This window comes from Sorex araneus, chromosome 4 (assembly GCF_027595985.1).
Source record: "Sorex araneus isolate mSorAra2 chromosome 4, mSorAra2.pri, whole genome shotgun sequence".
Lineage (NCBI taxonomy): Eukaryota > Metazoa > Chordata > Mammalia > Eulipotyphla > Soricidae > Sorex > Sorex araneus.
Window position 1 is genome coordinate 197,230,471 of NC_073305.1, and position 18,501 is coordinate 197,248,971.

Below are 18,501 nucleotides of genomic sequence, written 5' to 3' on the forward strand. Positions count from 1 at the left end.
CACTCAGAAATTACCCCTGGTGGTGCTCAGGGGACCATGAGGGATGCTGGGAATTGAACCCGGGTCATCCGCGTGCAAGGCAAACGTCCTACCCTCTGTGCTATTGCTCCAGCCTTAACCGTGCCTTATTTTTGAGCCTTAATTGTCTTTTTAATAATTTGGCTTGGGGCTGGAGCAATAGCACAGGAGATAAGGCATTTGCCTTGAACGCGGCCGACCTGGGTTCGATTCTCAGCATCCCATATGGTCCTCCAAGCACTGCCAGGAGTAGTTTCTGAGTTCATGAACCAGGAGTAACCCCTGTGCAACGCCGGTGTGACCCCAAAAAGCAAAAAACAAAACAAAACAAAACAAATCTGGCTTTTGAGCCATACCCAGTCTTGCTCAGGGGTCACTCTTGGTGGACTCAGGGACCATACCAGGTGCTGGGGGTGAGGCCTAGGTCTGCTGCATGTAAGGCACGTGCCCTTCCCTCTGTCCTGTCACTCTGGCCCCCTGGAGGTTTGGTTTGCCCAGGTACAGGGACCACAGTGAGTGGGTCTGACACCCTTGTGTTCACGTGACCCTCTCCCCCATGCAGACCCATCACCCCAGCTGACCCACCCCTCCTCCTCCTGGGCCCCTGCTGACCATCTGTCCCTCACCTTGAGCTCTCCCAAAGTGCCCAGTGACAGCATCCGTCATGGGGCAGCCCTCGAATCTGGCTCCTGTGGATGGACTTTCAGGCCACTTCCATGCTAGGACAGTGATGAATGGAACCGCGAGGTGCACGGGACTGTGGGCGGCATTCCCGGGGCAGGGAGACCCCCGCAGGGAGGCGCTGGGACCGGCCACGGTCTCCTGGAGAGGTGACCGACATTTTCAAGTTTTGCTCTTGTGGCCAGTGATTTGGGGGCTCGGCAAGATACTCGGATCCTGGAAGCGGCGTTCCCCTCGGGCTGTTTGAGGTGGGACAGTCGCCCCTCCCAAGGGTGAGGGCCTGGAGTCCAACTCGGGAGCCGGATCACTCTCTGACCCAAGTACCAGGCACCTCACATCCGGGCTGTTATTATCCACAGGCCAGTGTCAAAGGGACGTTGGCTTGGGGCCGGAGCGATCGTACCGCGGGGAGGGCGCTTTCCTTGCACGTGGCCCACCCAGGTTCTATCCTCGGCACCCCACAGGGTACCCTGAGCAGCACCAGGAGTCATTTAAAAAAGTGTGTTGGGGGGCTGGAGCGATAGCACAGCGGGGAGGGCGCTTGCCTTGCACGCGGCCAACCCAGCTTCAAATCCCAGCATCCCATATGGTCCCCTGAGCACTGTCAGGAGTAATTCCTGAGTGCAAAGCCAGGAGTAATCCCTGTGCATCGCTGGGTGTGACCCAAAAAGAAAAAAAAAAAAGTGTGTTGGGTGGAACGTTGGCTTGTCCCATCTGAATACCCTCGAGAGGCTGGTGGTTGTCTCCAGCCAAGCCACCCCAGTAGGCCTGCCTGCTCCTGAACCCGAGGCCACCAGCCTGCGGGCCTCGCGCTCAGGGCTCTGCGTGGCGCTTTGCTGCCCTCTGGTGGCTGCCTGGGCCACACTGTCCGCTCCTGTGGTGAGGCGCCTTCTCTTCCCAGGTGCAGGACCTCAAACCCCGCCTTTGCCCCAGGAGGGTGCCATGACGACCCCAGCACCAGAGGCTGTGGGCGAGGGGCCCTTGATCCTGCCCAGAGAATGCTGGGTAACCCCGGGCTGCTCCTGGTGACGGGTCCCTCAGGGCCTATCCTGGGGGAGGGGCCCCTCCTAGAGTTGCTGGGGGGGACCAGAGGGTGCAGGGAATTGAACCTGGGGGGCCCCCGACAGAGGAAGCTGCACTCCAGCCCCCCACCCGTGCAGTGAGATGAGGAGAGGGGACAGTTGGGAGGTGCTCACCCTGCACGGGGCTGACCTGGGTTCGATCCCTGCTACCTCATAGGAACCCCCGAGGCCTGCCAGGAGCGAGAGGAGCTTGGTCCAGGACTAAGTTCAGGAGTGAGTCCTGAGTCAGCCCTGAGCACTGCCGGGGGGAGCCCCAAAATAAAACAAAAAAAGAACTGTCCTTGCCCCCAAGTCTAAAGCATAGTGTGTCATCCTGAGTGCAGCAGGCGAGGTGCGGGCGCGGAGGCTGTTTTGACGCCCTGCACACCTCACACCCACCCTTCACTCCACCCAGGGCCCCGCCAGCCCCGGGTCCCCAAGCTCTCGGCCCTAGACTGACGCTCTGCCTTCCCCCTGGCACTCTGCAGGGGCCCCTCCGCCCGCCTTTCGGCCGCCTCACCATATTCTTCTTTTTCTTTTTTCTTTTTGGGTCATACCTGGCTCTGCACAGGGGTTACTCCTGGCTCTGCACTCAGGAATTACCCCTGGCGGTGCTCAGGGGACCATATGGGATGCTGGGAATTGAACCCGGGTCGGTCGCATGCAAGGCAAATGCCCTACCTGCTGTGCTATTGCTCCAGCCCCACCATATTCTTCTAATGCCTGCGTCTGACCTGTGAGCTCCTAGTCTAGCCCCACTGCCTCTCGGGCGAGTGTGGGGAGACAGGTGGTGAGGATACGGTGCGGTAGCTGCCGCAAAACAACCACAGGGGACTCGAGCAGGGGCAGTACCGGGGAGGGAGCGCCCGGCCACCTGAAAGTGGGGGCTGGGAGGCAGTCAAAGTTGGCTTCCTGGAGGAGAGGGCATCTCACACACACCCAGATCTGTGGGAGTTGTCAGGGAGGAAAGGACACGTCTGGTAAGGCTTTGTGGGGGTGGCTGGGCAGGGGTGAGGTGCCTGATTAGTGGGGTGTGTGGTGTAGCGTTGCGTGACACTTTGGGACTTCCCCTACTTCGTTGCCCTGGGCCTCCCAAAGCCCAACCACTATCGGGTGCCCCGGAGTGGCCACAGGGCTGATCTGTCGTGGGGGTCTCCTGTCCAGCTGCAAGCTGGCCTTCTGGCCCCTTCCTCAGGAAACGTCTCTCCTTCCCCCTCTCCTACGCCCCAGGCTTTTGAAGAGGTGCTGGTACACGGCAGGTTTGGAGCAAGGGGGTGCAGTTGGGGGCAGAGGGGGGAGAGCGAAGGACAGGCCTGGCCGCAGAGAACTCTCTGGAAGTGTGTCACGACCCCTCCTCCTGCAGACCTGACTCCCATCACCTCCTGCTCGCTCACTCACTCAGGCAGCCCTGACAGAAGCCACCGACGTCATTCAGCCTGAGAGCAAGATGGTTTGTGGGGGCAAATCAGCTTGCGTGCCCCCAATCAACCTGTTTTCCTCACACCAACACCAATTTGGGGGGAGGGCTGCCCTGGCGGTGCTCAGGGCTTATTTCTGGCTCTGCACTCAGGGGTCACTCCTGGAGGTGCTCTGGGGACCCTACGGGGTGCTGGGGGTCGAACTCTGGTCAGCTACACGCATGGTAAGGCCTCATCCACTGTCCTCTCTCTGGCCCCTTACTTGTCATGCTTGGGCCACATCTGGTGGTGCTGCGGTGGGGAGATGGCTGGAGGGGGTGCCACACAGGGCGCTGGGGTGAAACGCAGACCCCCTCATGCCGCTCCAGCCCGCACCCCGACCCGAGTGTAAGCGAGATCCTCCGAAAGGGGCTCCCCACCCCGCCCCAGGGGAAAGCAGGGCCATCCCGGGTCCCCACAGGTCCAGCAGATGTGTTTCTTCTTGGTACTTTGCAGGGCCCCAACACTGGGTTAGAGCAGAGAAGGCCACAGGGCTCCTCTCTCCAGGGCTCTGAAAATGACAAAGCCAGCCATCGTGCAGAGGTCCGGAACACAGTGTGCAGCTGCTTGCCTCTTTTTTTTTTTATTTATTTTTTTAAGTTTTTTTGCTTTTTTTGGATCATACCCGGCGATGAACAGGGATTACTCCTGGTTCATGCACTCAGGAATTGCTCCTGGCAGTGCTCAGGGGACCATATGGGATGCCAGGGATCAAACCCAGGTCCACCACATGCAAGGCAAATGCCCTATCTGCTGTACTATTGCTCCAGCCACCTGCTTGCCTCTTTTTTAAATTTAGTTTTTAGATTTTTTTGGGGGGGTCACACCCAGCAGTGCACAGGGGTTACTCCTGGCTCTGCACTCAGGAATTACTCCTGGCTCTGCACTCACCACCCCCTGGAGGTGCTGAGGGACCATATGGGATGCTGGGAATCGAACCTGGGTTGGCCGCGTGCAAGGCAAACGCCTGAAGCGCTGTGCTATCGCTCCAGCCCCTTTAGTTTTATTTTGGCTCCATACCCAGTGTTGCTACTCCTGGCTCTGCACTCAGGAATCACTTCCGGTGGTGCTCGGGGGACCCTAAGGGATGCTGGGGATCGAACTCTGGTTGGCCACGTGCAAGGCAAGAGCCTTCCCCACTGGACTATGGCTCCAGACCCTCTTCCTCTTTGTGGGGAAACCTTTACACTCACTTCAGTAACGAAACAGTTACAAGGGACTTAGTCTGCCTGAGAGGGCACTTGCCTGGCATACAGCTGATCCCAGTTTGATTCCTGCCACCTGTTAGTGTCCCTGGAGCGCCGCCAGGAGTGATCCCAACGCAGAATCAGGAGTAGGCCCTGAGGTGTGGGCAGGTTTGGGCAGGTGTGGCCCAAACAAAACAAAACAGTCTGGGATTTGGCTTCAGTGACACGAGACAAGATCACGGCCTTCACAGGCTAGATGCTGCCAGAAAGCCAGGACAGCTCGGGCTTCCCAGCTGAGTAAATACTCAGAGCCCAGTGGTGAGGGAGGCTAATGCTGTTCGAAGTAGAAGTTATTCCCAGGAGCCAAGAACGGGGAAATATTTGGTCTTTTTATTTTTTTTCTTCTGATTCCAAGAGTCCTGTTTTTGCCTCCAAACCGATTATACAGCACTTTAGTTTATTTGGTGCTCAGGGCTGACTCCCGGCTCTAAGCTCAGGAATTACTCCTGGCGGGCTCCAGGGAGGCTAGAGGATGCCCGGATAGAAGTCAGGTCGGCGGCGGGTCGTACAAACACCCTCCCCACTGTCCTACCACTGTGGCCCCAACAGCGTCCCGTTTTCACGTCTTGCCCCGTCAGAACGGCCTTGAGCGAGGTTGTTCTGGGGAGTTCTGTGCAGCCGGACTCCCAGCCGCGCGTGCGGGCGGTTCTGCCCTTCCTTGCACGAGGCTTGTTCGCCGGGCCCGGGTGCATTCGCCAGGTGCCGGCCGCACAGGAATTGACCCTCGCGGGGTCTCGATCCACCGAAGGGACGCCGCGACGGTGCGCAGGGCTGCGGAGGGGCAGGGTGGGTAGCGGGGCGGGGGCGCCTGTGCCCGGGTTCGGGCTTGCAGGGCACTTCTCCCCTCCACACGCAAACTCCGCGGCCGACCCGGGCTCGATCCCCCCGCACCGCCTGGAGTGATCCCTGAGCACCGATGGGTGTGCCCCTTAAACAAACAAACAAACAAACAACCCCCCTGCTGCCCTCCAGCAGCCCTGATTTGTCCCAAAACAGGAAATGAAACCCGCTGCTTTCAGCAAAATACCCGCCCCAACTCGAGGCTAATGAATATTCAGCAGCTGCTTCCGGCGGGCGACTCCGCCCCGGCCCCGCCCAGCTCGGGGACCGTGTGTGCGTCATCGGCGCGCGCGGCTCTGTCGTCATCCGTGCGCGCCGCCGCTTCTACGCGCCACTGTAGCCGTCATGGCGAGCTCTGCGGCCTCCGCTGCGCGGCCACCGAGGCCCAAGAAAGAGCCGCAGGCGCTCGTCATCCCAAAGAATGCGGCGGAGGAGCAGAAACTCAAGCTGGAGCGGCTCATGAAGAACCCGGTAGGACGAGTCGCGCCCCCCGCGCTGCCGGCGCCGCGGTGGCCCCGGAGCAACCTCTTCTCGGTCCCTGCGCGCGCTCCCGGCGCCCCCTTTAGTGGTCACGGGGTCGTTCCCGGTGATGCTCGGGGAGCCTGCTGCGTCCGGAGCCCGTCGAGCCCCTCCAGTGCTCAGGGAAGCCTTTCCAAGTTTAACTTTCTCTGAGCACTGGAAAGGGAGAACCCGGGACGATGATGCCCGAGACACCCCAGCCCCTGGGCCTCGGTCCGCTCGTCCTGAAACCGTTGGAGCGAGAGACGGTTTCACACTTGGGGCTGGCGAAGGGCGGACTCAGCCGTGATCGGGGCATCCTGAAAGGGCCGCCCTGGCACAGCGGTGGGCTGGGTGCAGGTGGAAGTTGGCAGGACGGAGGAGCGCCAGGAGGAGAGGACAGTGGCGACCCTGAGCGGCTCCTCCCAAGTGCATGTCTTGGTCACCTCAGGGAACCCCCTCGTCTGACAGGCGCTCCGTCAGCAGAGCCCCCGGCCCTGCCCACCTGCCTCCCATCCTCGGCCCCGGAAGCAAAGAGGGAAAGAAGGGGCCATGGAGGCTGGGTGCACTTTTATTTATTCTTATTAATTTTTTTTGCTTTTTGGGTCACACCCGGCGATGCTCAGGGCTTACTCCTGGCTCTGCACTCAGGAATTACCCCTGGCCGTGCTCAGGGGACCATATGGGATGTTGGGAATCGAACCCTGGTCGGCCGCGTGCAAGGCAAACGCCCTACCCGCTGTGCTATCACTCCAGCCCCTATTTTTATTAATTTTTAAATTTTTTTTCCCCCTCCGAGTCTGGCCATCTCTGCCATGGAAACAATAGACAGCTGACAGGGTCCCGTCTAATCAACAAAAATAGGCGAGATTCTGGATGTGTGTCAATCAATGCACTGGGTAGGCAGAGAATCTGGACAAGGCTCGTCAAGAAGTCTTCAAGGACCCCTTCTGGTGGGGACAGAACATTCTGCCCGCTCAGAGGGAACCACAACATGTTGTGACACACATCCAGAATCTCGTCTATTTTTGTTGTATGTCTCCTGAAGAGAAGCAATGTGAAACATTAAAAGTATTATTGAAAAGAAAGAAAGAAAGAAAGAAAGAAAGAAAGAAAGAAAGAAAGAAAAAGAAAGAGAGAAAGAAAGAGAGAGGAGGAAGCAAAACAGCCCTGCTTCTGAGCTCTTTTGGTTTGGGTTTTGTTTTGGGGTCACACCCGGCGATGCCCAGGGGAGTTACTCCTGGCTCTGCACTCAGGAATTGCTTCTGGCGGTGCTCGGGGGACCATATGGGATGCTGGGGGTTGAACTTGGGTTGGCTGTGTATAAGACAAACGCCCTACCCACAGTACTAGCCTACCCATAGTACTATCGATCAGGCCCCTTATTTGTGTTTGTTTTGTGGCCACACCTGGCGGTGCCCAGAGTTTATTCCTGGCTCCGGGACTACTCCCGACTATGCTGGGGTGGGGGTGGTGGGGCACACCATACGGGGTGCCCAGGATCAAACCCGGGACTGCCGTGTGCAAGGCAAACTCCTACTAGCTGTACTGTCTCTCCAGCCCCTCAAAAACTAAACTTCTTTGGTGCTTTTGAGATGTGCCGTGCTGGCGGGTTTGTGCTCAGTACTGCTTCCCTGCTTACGTGTTGCAGGACAAAGCCGTTCCAATTCCAGAAAAAATGAGTGAATGGGCACCTCGACCTCCCCCGGAGTTTGTCCGAGATGTAATGGGTAATGTCTTTGGGGTGGGGGAGAGAGTTTGTGGGGGGAGTTTTGGGGCCCACACCCTGCAGTGCTGGGGGCTGCTCCCCCATTGCTGGGATGGGAGGGTCCCTCCTGGGGGTGGTCTGGGGACCTCGTAGGTCTAACCCTGGGGATTCTGCTTGCCAAGCAGAGCTCAGCGCCCCGGAGTGTCTCCCCAGTCCCGTACAGCTTGGAAAGGACAGGCATTAGATCGTTTCTCCTGGGCTGCTAATAATCAGGGTATGGTTTTTTTCCTCAACAAAAGTGCTTTTATTGTCTGATTGCACATTAAGACACATTAGAGAAATGGATAATAGAGGTATAGAAACTTTGGATCCACCTGTAATACGGTCGCTCTGTTTGCAACATTCTGATGAGGGTCTTCTATCCCTTTGTAGTTAAGAGTGATGGTGCCTAGGGGAAAGAAACAATTTCCCCAAAATACAGAGGCCACATACATATGATTTAGTAGCCTTTCTTACTTACTCTGTCCCAGACACCGTTCCAGCCCAGTAGAAAGGTAGCAACTGTGCCGTCATCATGGCAGGGTTCTGGGCCCAGAAGAACTGCTGCCCTCCTCCCGGGTCTGCATTAGTGGAAACTTCTAGAGCCCTTCCTGCTCAGCGCCATGCCAGGCTGAGGGGAAGCTGGGCAGTCAGAGGCCCTCCCATTGCCTCGGTCTCTCCCTTCAGCCCCTTCGTGACCTCGGTTGGTGCCCGAGTCTCACCGGGCATTCTGCTGTGTCCCGGCTGCAGGCTCCAGCGCGGGGGCTGGCAGCGGGGAGTTCCACGTGTACCGGCATCTGCGGCGGCGAGAGTACCAGCGCCAGGACTACATGGATGCCATGGCCGAGAAGGTGGGCTGGGACGGGAGGGGCCCGGCCAGTAGGGAGGGGGCGGAGGGGGTGTAGCTTCACGTCGGCTCCAGGTGCAGATATCCCGGTCGGGCCCTGTCCAACCGGGGACCACCAGGACACGGGGAGTATGGGGAGGAACAGGGGCGACCCTGTGCCCCTCAGGCCGTCGGCCGGGGGGAGGAGTGGGGAAGCACGCTCTCCCGCACCGAGTGCTGGAATTAGCTTCTCCACACTCAAAATCTTGTTGGATTTTTTTGGTGGTGGTTCTTGCTGAGTGTTTTGGTTTGTTTTGGGGCCTCATCCAGCTGCATCAGGGCTTGGGGCTCTTCTCAGAGGTCACATCTGGGGGGGCTCAGGAGAGCAGAGCAGCCCCCGGTCAGCTGACCCTTGCAAGGCAGGCACCCCGCCCCTGTGCTATCTCCCCAGCCACCCCTGCACTGTTGTTTTTGTTTTTGCTTTTTTTGGGGGGGGTCACATCCAGTGATGCTCAGGAGTTGCTCCTGGTTTTGCACTTAAGAACTACCCCTGGTGGGTGCTTGGGTGACCATATGGGATGCTGGGAATCGAACCCGGGTTAGCTGCGTGCAAGGCAAATGCCCTACCCGCTGTGCTATCACTCCAGCCCTGTTTTGTTTTGTTTTGTTTTTTACATACCACTGTCATAGTCCAACAGTCAGGAAGTGAGTGGCTGTTGGCTTTCCAGTGTGGCCTGAACCCCACTGTGCGTGCGTGTCCTGGCCTAGCTCCTCAGCGGGGTGGCGGGGGGAAGCCCCTTTCCTCTGTCCCATTACAGTGCTGCAGCCTGCTGTGTATGTTGACGAGATTCAGGCTTCTGCTTGGCAGTGCTTGGGACCACTGGGGGCCAGGGGCCAAGTGCAGAGGGGCTCCTGCGTGCAAGGCCTCTGCTCTAGCCCTTGAGCCCATCACCTGGCCTAAGAGTTGGGCTTTTTTCTTTTTCTTTTGTTTCGGGGCTGAACCCAGTGGTGCTCAGGGATTACGCCTGGCTCTGTGTTCAGGACTCGCTCCTGGCGGTGTTCAGAGGACTCTTTGTGATGCCGGGGATGGAACCCAGGTCAGCCATGTGCAAGACAGGTGCCCTGCCTGCTGCGCGCGCCTCCTGCCCGCAGAGTCAGACATCTGACATCGATACTTTCCCTTTCCCTCCACGAGAGAGGAAGCCACTTCATGCTGCTGGACTTGATTTCCCAGAAATGTGGTCTTTAGAAAGATGCGAGAATTTTTTAATCTCTCCCACTACAAAGGAAATGACATACTTTCCAAAATGAAAGCAAACCCCACTCATGCCACTGCATCCATCACTGCGGCCTCTCAGTCAGGCCCCCACCCCAGTGTCTGCCTGCCCCGGTGCTCCAGCCAGAACGCCTCGGCACCCCCGGCCGCCCTCCCTTTATGCCGGGGGCTGAACCGGACTATTCCTCTGGGCCCAGCCCTCTCCTCGAGGGGCTGTCTGTGGAAAAGCAGTTTTGAGGGCTCGCCAGGAATCCCAGCGGCCCTTCCTCTTCATCTCTCCTTAGCGCCGGGGTAACTGCGGGCGGGAGTGGGGAGGAAAGGAGCCGGTGTCCAGCTCTCGTCTGGGCGCTGCAGGCTGCAGCGGGCGGGGCTGGCCAAGGGTTGTGTGCGCTGGCCCCATGTCCCCTCACACGTTCCCCCAGGAGCCCCAGCTTGCTTTCTTGGCCGGGGGGTGTGGGGGTTGCCTCTTACCCGAGCCCAGGCCAGTCCAAGCAGGGGCCTCCATCCTCGCCCCCACGAAGGGTCGCTCTGTGACGCATTGCTCTTTTTTCTCTTTGGGTTTTTGGGCCACACCTGGCAGTCAATGCTCAGGGGTTACTCCTGGCTTTGTGCTCAGGGATCACTCCTGGCAGAGCTCGGAGGACCATGTGGGGTGCCCAAGATCAAACCTGGGTCAACCACGTGCAAGGCAAACGCCCTCCCTTCTGTGCTATTGCTCCAGCCCCTGATGGGTTACTCTTGCAGCAAAAACTAGATGCCGAGTTTCAGAAAAGGCTGGAGAAGAACAAGTTGGCTGCAGAGGAGCAGACGGCCAAGCGGCGGAAGAAGCGGTAAGCAGCGAGCGCGGCTTTCGGCTCTGGAGGGGAGGAGGGCGGGGGGCACCCTGCCTGAGGTCTGGAGGTGCAGCCCACCGACTTCCCCTGCTGCAGCCTGAGGCTCACCGCGGCTTCTCCTCCACTCGGGCTGGCGCTGTGGTAACTCCCGCGCTTGTCCCTTCACTTCTGTTCTGTGGTGGTGGTTTGGGTGCGCCACACCCGGGTGGCAGCATCGACTGCCGGGTGTGGCCCAAAAGCTGGCTCTGTGCGCAGGGGTCACTCCCTGGTGTGTTCAGGGGACCCTGTGGCACAGTGAGATTGGGTACAGGCCCCCCGCCTGCAGTGCCTGTGCCCTGCTCGCAGAGCACTCTCCAGCCGGTGGAGCACTGGGGGTGGTCGGTTGGTTGGTTTGGAGCCACAGCCAGCAGTGCTCAGGCCGTCCTCCCAGCTCCTTGCTCTAGTCAGTCATGACGGGCTCGGGGGTGCCGGGGATTGAGCCTGCGTCAACTGCATGCAAGACAAGTACCTTCCCCGCTGTGCTCTCTGGCCTCTGTGTTTTCAGAAGTGTTCTTAAGGAATGGACTTACTTTTGTTGCACTTGTAGCCAGAAGTTAAAGGAGAAGAAATTACTGGCCAAGAAAAAGAAGCTGGAGCAGAAGAAACAAGACGAGGGTGAGTGCCTGTCCTGCCCTCCTGACTCACCAGGGCTTGAAGGAGGTGACAGCTGCTGGGACACCCTCCCCACCACACGCGCGCACACACACACACACACACACACAAACACACACACACACACACACTCTTGTGGGGGCCTGAGTTGGGCCTTGGAGCTAGGGGTGTCAACTGATGAGGCCCTGGTTGATTTGCCCCATTTCCTGTGAGGCTCAGAGGTCAGCTCCGGCCCGAATGGAAGCCGGACTCTCAGCCACCCCTAGGGTAGGAAGGACCCAGCCTCACTCCCCACCCACAGGCATCTGCTGTGCAACCTGGGTGCGCCCAGCCCATTTGCTGGAGGAGAGGTGTAGGGTGTCGTCGCGTACATGTGTGTATCGCCCCGGGGGTTTGTGCATGTGTGTAAGTGGGTTATGGAGACCCAGCCATGAGCAGCTGTGTCCAGCTTGCAGCAGCTGAGCCAAGAGGGGCTCCTCTGCCCCCAAACCAGGAATATGGGGAAGGGCCAGCCCTGGAGGGTCTCTCAGTCCTGGCAGGAAGGGAGGGCTTGGGAGCAAACAACCCCACACTGCGAGAGTCCCGCCACCTCCCTGGCCTGTGGCCCATCTGCCGTTCCTGGGTAGGGCAAGTAGCAAAGGGACCCGAGCCCACTGTGACCCGTCATGGGGGCCTAGTGCTCTGTCACCCTAGACAGAACCGAGGCTCTGTTAACAGGGAGTTTCAGGGAGCGAACTGGGTCAGCACCCCAGAGGGCTGCCTGCCTCTTGCCTGTCACGCGGCCATCCTGCGCTGGAGACAGGGTTGCCGGCAGTTTCTTCCTTCAGCGTCTTGGAATGTTTTTCTACTTCTCTGGCCTCCGCGGCTACCGGTGGGAAGTGGGCGGTCACTCGGGACTGTGCTGCCATCCTCTCGACCGGTACTCTCAAGATTGCCCCTTTCTTGGGCTGAGGGGCGGGAGGTGGGTTTGGGAGCTGATCAGCCCGTGTCCCCTTGGCTCACAGACCCCGGAGCTCTGTGTCCAGGGGGAGCAGCTTGAAAAGGATCCGCCTCGTGTGCGAGCTTTCTCCTCCGCTCACGCACGCTGCAGGCTCGTCTGTCTCGCCTGGGGCTGTGGGGGCTGGAGAGAGATGACTGGCCACGCCATGAGCTTCGGGAGAGCAGCCCGGGCGCAGTCCCCAGCACGACATGCTTCAGGAGGCCGAGACCCCGAGCTGTGTTCCCAAGACCATAGCAGGGAGCTGGGCATTTTGTGCTGTGTCTCTGGTTCTTTTTTCCCCGTCCTTTTCTGGTTTGGGGCCACCCTGGGCAGTGCTCAGGGATCACTCCCGGTGGTGCTCAGGATGAGATAGGGATGGAGTCCGCTTTCCCAGCTTGGCTGCAACTCCTGCACTGCTTATCTCCGCCCTGTGTCTGCTTCTAATTGGGTGATTTGTCTCGATCTGAATTCCTGCTTTTCTGTTTTGGAATTGGCAGGTGTGTATTGTCTTGCCCTGTACAAGCTAAGATTTTTCCAGATTTTCCCTGTGCTGAGTCATTTTCTAATGCGCCCGGGGTGTTGTGCGCGTGCCGTCCTGAGGGTTTGTGCTGCTGCTCTGAGCGATGGCCGGGCCCCCTGTGGCTGCTGCCTCCCTGCTCTGCTCTCAGGTTTTGGGGTTCTGGGCTCCCCGGTGGGTCCCACGGGCGCCACCCTGTGGCCAGTCTGGGCTTAATTCTTGCCTGTCCCCAGGGTTCAGGAACTGCCTCCCGGTGACATCTCTGCTTTGGCAGAGAGGGGCGGGACCGGCCTGGAACCAGGTGTTCACGGGAGCATGGCCGTGGGTGTGTGTGTGCCCCGCTCAGAAAATGGGGTGTGTGGGATCGGGGAGCTTCCCGTCCAGTAGGCCCTGCATAGTGGCCGCTGGCTCGCTCGAAGGTCAGCAGTCGCTCCCTGCCGAGTCTCCCCTGGAGTGTCCGGCTCCCTGGGGCTCCCCTGCCACACTTCAGCCACGAGGGGTCGGGGCTGTGGCTGCACGCTCCTCTGGCCACCTGGTTCAGAGAGTCTTGGGCCCTACGAGTGTCTGCGGGAGCCGGGGTGGGCCTAGGAGGCGCGAGGGAGCGGAATCGCCACAGCCTGGTGGGGGCCCAGTCCACGCTGGAGCTCGGCGGGCGGTAGGAAGCCCTGCAGTGTCCCTGTGCTCAGCCGTGTTTCAGACTGTGCCTGCCTGTCCCTGGCCTGGGCCCCAGCTCTCCTCATGCCGCCTCCATCTCTCCTGGTCTCTGGTGTTTCGGATCCTAGTCTCCTCTCTTAGTCTTCACAGGTTGGTGTTCTTGGTCCTGTTGGTTCGGATTCCTGTTGGGGAGGGTTGGGGCCAGACCCATGGGCCTCAGGGGCTGCTCCTGGTTCTGTGCTCGGGGGAATAGATGCAGCCCTGGCACTGGGGTCTGTTGGGGGTGTTACAGTGATGTGACTCAGGGTGATGCGGTGGGCAGAGCCAGACCCACATGACCTTGCATGTAGAAACCTGGGTTTAGCCCCCAGCACCACTGGATGGGTCCCCAGAACAGCCCAAAAGGATGGAGGGGCAGTGCAGCTGGCCCTGGGTCCAGCCATCCCTGGCACCACACAGGGTCCCTGAACACTGCCAGGAGTGAGTCTTGAGCACCAGCATGTGTGGCCCAGACCTCCCTCCCCACCCGCCCCCAAAAGAGGGCTGGGTATGTGGTTGAAAGGCGGAGGGCATCCCTGGTGTGTGAGAGCACCCCCTACCCCCATCTGACCCCCAGCACCCCATACTGCCCCAGTGGCCTCTGCACCCTCTGAGTATCGTGTGGGACGTCTGAATGACCTCATCAGAGTTAAACGTGGAAACAGTTATTGGGCCAGTACATGCTTGTGTGTACTTTGTACTGAAGGAGCAGGGTAGTGTTTCCGTCTCCAGGCGGAAGGAAAGGTTTGGGGTTTGTGGGCCCGGGAAGATAGCTCGGTGGGCTGGAGCACCCTCGGCACCTGCGTGCAGAGCAGGTTCCTTCCCTGGCATCCCCACGGCTCCTGAGCATCACCAGGAGGAACCCGCAGCACCAGGGCACTGCCCCCAAGCCAGACGAACACGATTCATGTGTCTCTTACCTGGCCCTTCAGTTCCCTTATTTTCCTTGGTTTTTTTGGAGGGGGTCCTTCCCGCGGTTGCTCAGGGCTTACTCCTGGCTCTGTGTTCAGGGATCACTCTGGTGGGCTTAGCGGGACTCTGGAATGCTGGGGATCTGCCGTTCCGTGGCCCAGGCCCTCCGTAACCCCAGTAACAGGATGCCATACTCAGTTGTGCCACAAGGTGCTCCCAGAGCACTTCTGGGCTCTGGTCGGCCTGGAGGTCAGTTGAAGCCTTGAGGCAGGCAGCTGGCTGGAGGCTGTTGGCTTGTTGGAGAGGACACAGCCCTGCTGGCCAGCACCCCTACCCCATGGATTCATGCTACATGGATGATCACAAAACCCCAAACTCTTGAACACGTCCCAGTGCTGCTGACAGAAGCAGACCTGCAGCCCCGACGGCTTGGCCCTCCTGACACTGGAGCACGTTGTTCTGTGACGGTTTTCTCCTGGTCACTGGCGCGTGTTCCCCGGATGCAGCAGGACCTGCCCTCCCTCCGTGGTGGGCCTTGGACCAGCTCCGGACATCTAGACACGTGGCCTGGCAGGGGCGGGGGCAGAGTGGCCCTACTAGAGCGTCCCTGCTGGCCCCTGCTTGCTTGAGGCCCTCAAGGCCGTGAGTTTCTGGTACCCGGTTCTCAGTCTAGGGGTCCAGGGTCTCTGCATCTTCTCACAGTGACCCATGGCTGCTTCGGACCGTAGGGAGAAAGGAACATCAGAAACTCTTGTCTGGAAGTAATCAGTGATGAGTAAGGAAGTAAGAGCCTTGCACATGGCCGATCCCTTCACTGGCAGCAGATACGGTTCCTGAGCACTGTTGTGTGGCCCAGTACCACCCCCCTCCACCAATAATGATCATTCTGACCTTCGAAAGTCATCCTGGACTGCAGCATCCGCATGAATGTGACGCAAACCTGCCTCATTGCATCCCCTGGTTTGTCGCTGTCAGAGACTCATCAGAGAACTTTGGGGCACAAATATTTTCTAAGATCTTTGTATCCAGGAACATGGAAGAGTTCTCTCTGGTTTGGTCATCTGGGTGGTTTTTTTTTTTTTTTTTTTTTTTGGCTTTTTGGGTCACACCTGGTGATGCACTGGGGTCATTCCTGGATCTGCACTCAGGAATTACTCCTGGCGGTGCTCAGGGGACCCTATGGGATGCTGGGAATTGAACCCAGGTCGGCCGCGTGCAAGGCAAACGCCCTACCCGCTGTGCTATTGTGTGCTATTGCTCCAGCCCCTGGGTTTTTTTTTTCTTTAAGGCCAATATAACAGGTGCATTTCACTGAATATTCCCAGAATCTATGAATATTATCAGGTTCCCGAATTTTTAAATTTTATTTAATTTTATTTTTTGAGCGATAGCGCAGCGGGTAGGGCATTTGTTCACCTTGCACACGGCCGACCCGGGCTCGGTTCCTCTGTCCCTCTCGGAGAGCCTGGCAAGCTACCGAGAGTATCTCGCCCACACGGTAGAGCCTGGCAAGCTACCGTGGTGTATTCAATATGCCAAAAACAGTAACAAGTCTCACGGTGGAGACTTACTGGTGCCCGCTCGAGCAAATCGATGAGCAATGGGATGACAGTGACAGTGACAGTTTATTTTTTGTGCTCAGGGCTGGCTTCTGGCTCTGCCCTCGGTTATCACTCCCGGCAATGCTCAGGAACCCGTATGGGGTGCTGGGGATCGAATCAGGGTTGGCCGTGTGCAAGGCAAGCGCCCTCCCTGCTGTGCGGTTGCTCTGGCCCCAGGTTCTTAGATGTTTTGTGTTTTTTTGGGGGGCCATTCCAGGCAGTATTCGGGGTTTGCTCCGGGTTCTGTGTTCAGGGGTTACTCCTGACAGTGCTCAGGGGACTGTGCAGTGCTGGGGACTGAGCCCAGGTCAGCCAGGCTCCTGGACTTCCAGATGTGGTGGAGGCAGTGGCCTGGCCGGGGAGCAGAAGCCTGTCCCCTCTCGCTCAGTGCATCTTCCCACGTGCACCTGGCATCGGTGGCACATGAGCGCCCCTCCCCCTTTCGCTTGTCTCGGGGTGGGAAGCATTTCTGGCCTCAGGAAGAGCCCTCTGGGGTTCCTTGTCAGGGGGGCCCTTGAGACCAGCAGGAGCACTGTCGGCTGAGGGGGCACCCTGGCGGGGAACCCCCCGGGACCGCCCCCCGAGTGGCGTTCACAGGCAGCCCCTCCCTTGCTGGCTCTAATCCTGGTTCCCATGGCCGCACATGTCTGACCCCGTGCCCTGTGGTTGCAGGCTCTGGCCCGTCCCAGGCGCAGCCGCACAGCAGCTCCGAGGAGGCATCAGGATCGGAGGAGGAGGAGGAGGAGGAGGCACCCAGCTTCATCATGAGCCGATGACCTCGTGTGGCTGAAATTCCCCGTGTCTGGCCCCACTGCCCTCCCAGGAGGCCTGGTCCCACCCACTTCCTTCCCTGGCCTCCGGACACGTCCACGGGCCATCCTGACAGCTGACAGCTCCCAGCCCTGCCCAACAGCAGTGGACAAGGCAGGCCAGCCCCAGACACTCGGCTCTGCCCCGCCAGCTCCCCGCTGCTCCTCGCTACCCGTGGGAGCCTCGGCTCTGACTGGCCTGAGTCAGGAGCAGAAGCTCGTGCTGACGTTAGTCCGGCCAAGGGGGCTGCAGGTACCCACTAGAGGAGCCCCGTGAGGAGGAGCCAAGGTGGGCGCTGGGATGTGGCCCCAGCTGCCCCCATCAGGAGCCCCAGTGTCCAGTCTGTGCCTTTGCTGCCTTGGGCTCTGTCCCCAGTCAGTGTGGTGACTTCCACGGAGCAGGAGGGATGCCCAGGTTGGTGGTTTTCTGTGACGGGGATCCAGGGCCTCGGGACCCTCCGGCACACTCCCACGCTCCAGTGACCCCGGCCCCGGGCGCCGGCCGCTGGTCTGTGCCCACTGTGCCCCGCCTCTCCCTGGAGGTGCATGACTGGCCTGGCACGGCCAGAGGGACAGCGCAGGGGTTAAGGCATTTTCCTTGCACATGGCCAACCCCTGGTTCGCTCCCTGGCACCCCTTGTGGTTCCCTCAAGCCCTGCTGAGAGTGATGTCTGTGCACAGAACTAGGCGCGGCCCAGAGCCCCAAATAAAGTAAAACCTAGGTGTGGCCCAAAGCCCCAAATAAAAGGTAAAATGTTCCAAGGCTGGCCTCAGCCCCTGCAAATCCGGGGCCCCTCAGCCCCCGGGCCTGGAGGGGCCTCTGTCTCGCACTGGCGCTTCGCTCCCCGGGCTGTAGGTGGGTTGCGGGGGCTTCTCTGCTGCTCAGAAGGCCCCTGCTGTGCTCCGGGGGGCGGCTTGGCTCCGTCCTCTGAGCTCTTCTCCCCACGGCCCCCTGCCCGCATCACGTGTCTCCTTGTTCCGTCTGAGCCACTGTTTCCTGCCAGGGTGTCGCCCTAGACCTGCGGCCTGGCTCTGGTGAGCAAGTCAGAGGTGGGAACTGGGGGCGGGAACTTGGGGGAGAGCCGAGGGCAGACCAGACGTGTACCCCAGCACATGCTGCTAGGCACCCTGGGCCCTGCTAAAGGGTCACAGACACCCGGGTTGAAGGGTCGAGGCCCTTGGCTTGGGACACTAGGAATAGTCAGTGTCATCAGCAAAGCCCTGATTCAGGAGGTCTCTTGGAAACACTCATCAGTGCTGGCGGGGACCTAGGATTGGACACGAGGTGCCTGCGATCACTCCATTGACACTCGGGCCAGAGCCCACCCGCCCAGGGAGGCCCTTAGCCCACATGTTCCCCCGAGCTCTGTGCCAGGAGTCTCCCGCTCCCAGAACACTGTGCCCGTGGACTCCAGGCCCATACGGACCCCACATGGGCTGGGCAGCAGCAGGCACTCCTGAGCACTGAGCTGGGGTGAGCCCAGAACCAAAACGGGGCGGGGCTGAGCCACACTCAGGTTCCCAGGGCTGTTTGGGGCTCCTGGCAGCGCTGTGGGGGCCACACTGCTGCCAGGTTGGAGCCAGATAGTTTTCTTTGTTTTATTTTTTTTTTTGGCTCAGTGATGTCGAGTTTACTCCTGCCCCTTCTCAGGGGTCACTGCTGGCGGGGCTTGAGGGACCATCAGGGCTGCTGGGATCAGCCGGGCTGGTCAGTGCAGGGTGCACGTTAGCACTTGCCTGTGGCCCTGGAAGCTTCTCAGAAGCAGGAACCGGGAGTAAGAAGGTGGCACAGAGGCTTCTCCCCCTTCCCTGGCGAGACTGCAGCCCCCCCACCCTGGCCCTGGAGAAACATGCA

At 59.5% G+C, this 18,501-nt stretch overlaps 1 protein-coding gene across 1 annotated transcript; it reads left to right on the forward strand.

Annotated features, from left to right (window-relative positions):
• The first annotated feature begins 5,615 nt into the window (after positions 1-5,615).
• On the forward strand, positions 5,616-17,408 carry PRKRIP1 (PRKR interacting protein 1). Its single transcript, XM_004620893.2, has 6 exons — positions 5,616-5,775; positions 7,454-7,532; positions 8,300-8,400; positions 10,396-10,481; positions 11,071-11,138; positions 16,510-17,408. Exons 1-6 carry the CDS (start codon positions 5,650-5,652, stop codon positions 16,611-16,613), a joined length of 564 nt encoding a protein of 187 aa, XP_004620950.2. The 5' UTR covers positions 5,616-5,649; the 3' UTR covers positions 16,614-17,408.
• The last annotated feature ends 1,093 nt before the right edge of the window (positions 17,409-18,501 follow it).

Excerpts from the sequence above, each read along its gene's own strand:
- PRKRIP1 (XM_004620893.2), top strand. The coding sequence starts at position 5,650 with ATGGCGAGCTCTGCGGCCTCCGCTGCGCGGCCACCGAGGCCCAAGAAA. Across the intron at positions 7,533-8,299 it reads GTTTGTCCGAGATGTAATGG|GCTCCAGCGCGGGGGCTGGC; the intron begins GTAATGTCTTTG and ends TCCCGGCTGCAG. Across the intron at positions 10,482-11,070 it reads GCCAAGCGGCGGAAGAAGCG|CCAGAAGTTAAAGGAGAAGA; the intron begins GTAAGCAGCGAG and ends TTGCACTTGTAG.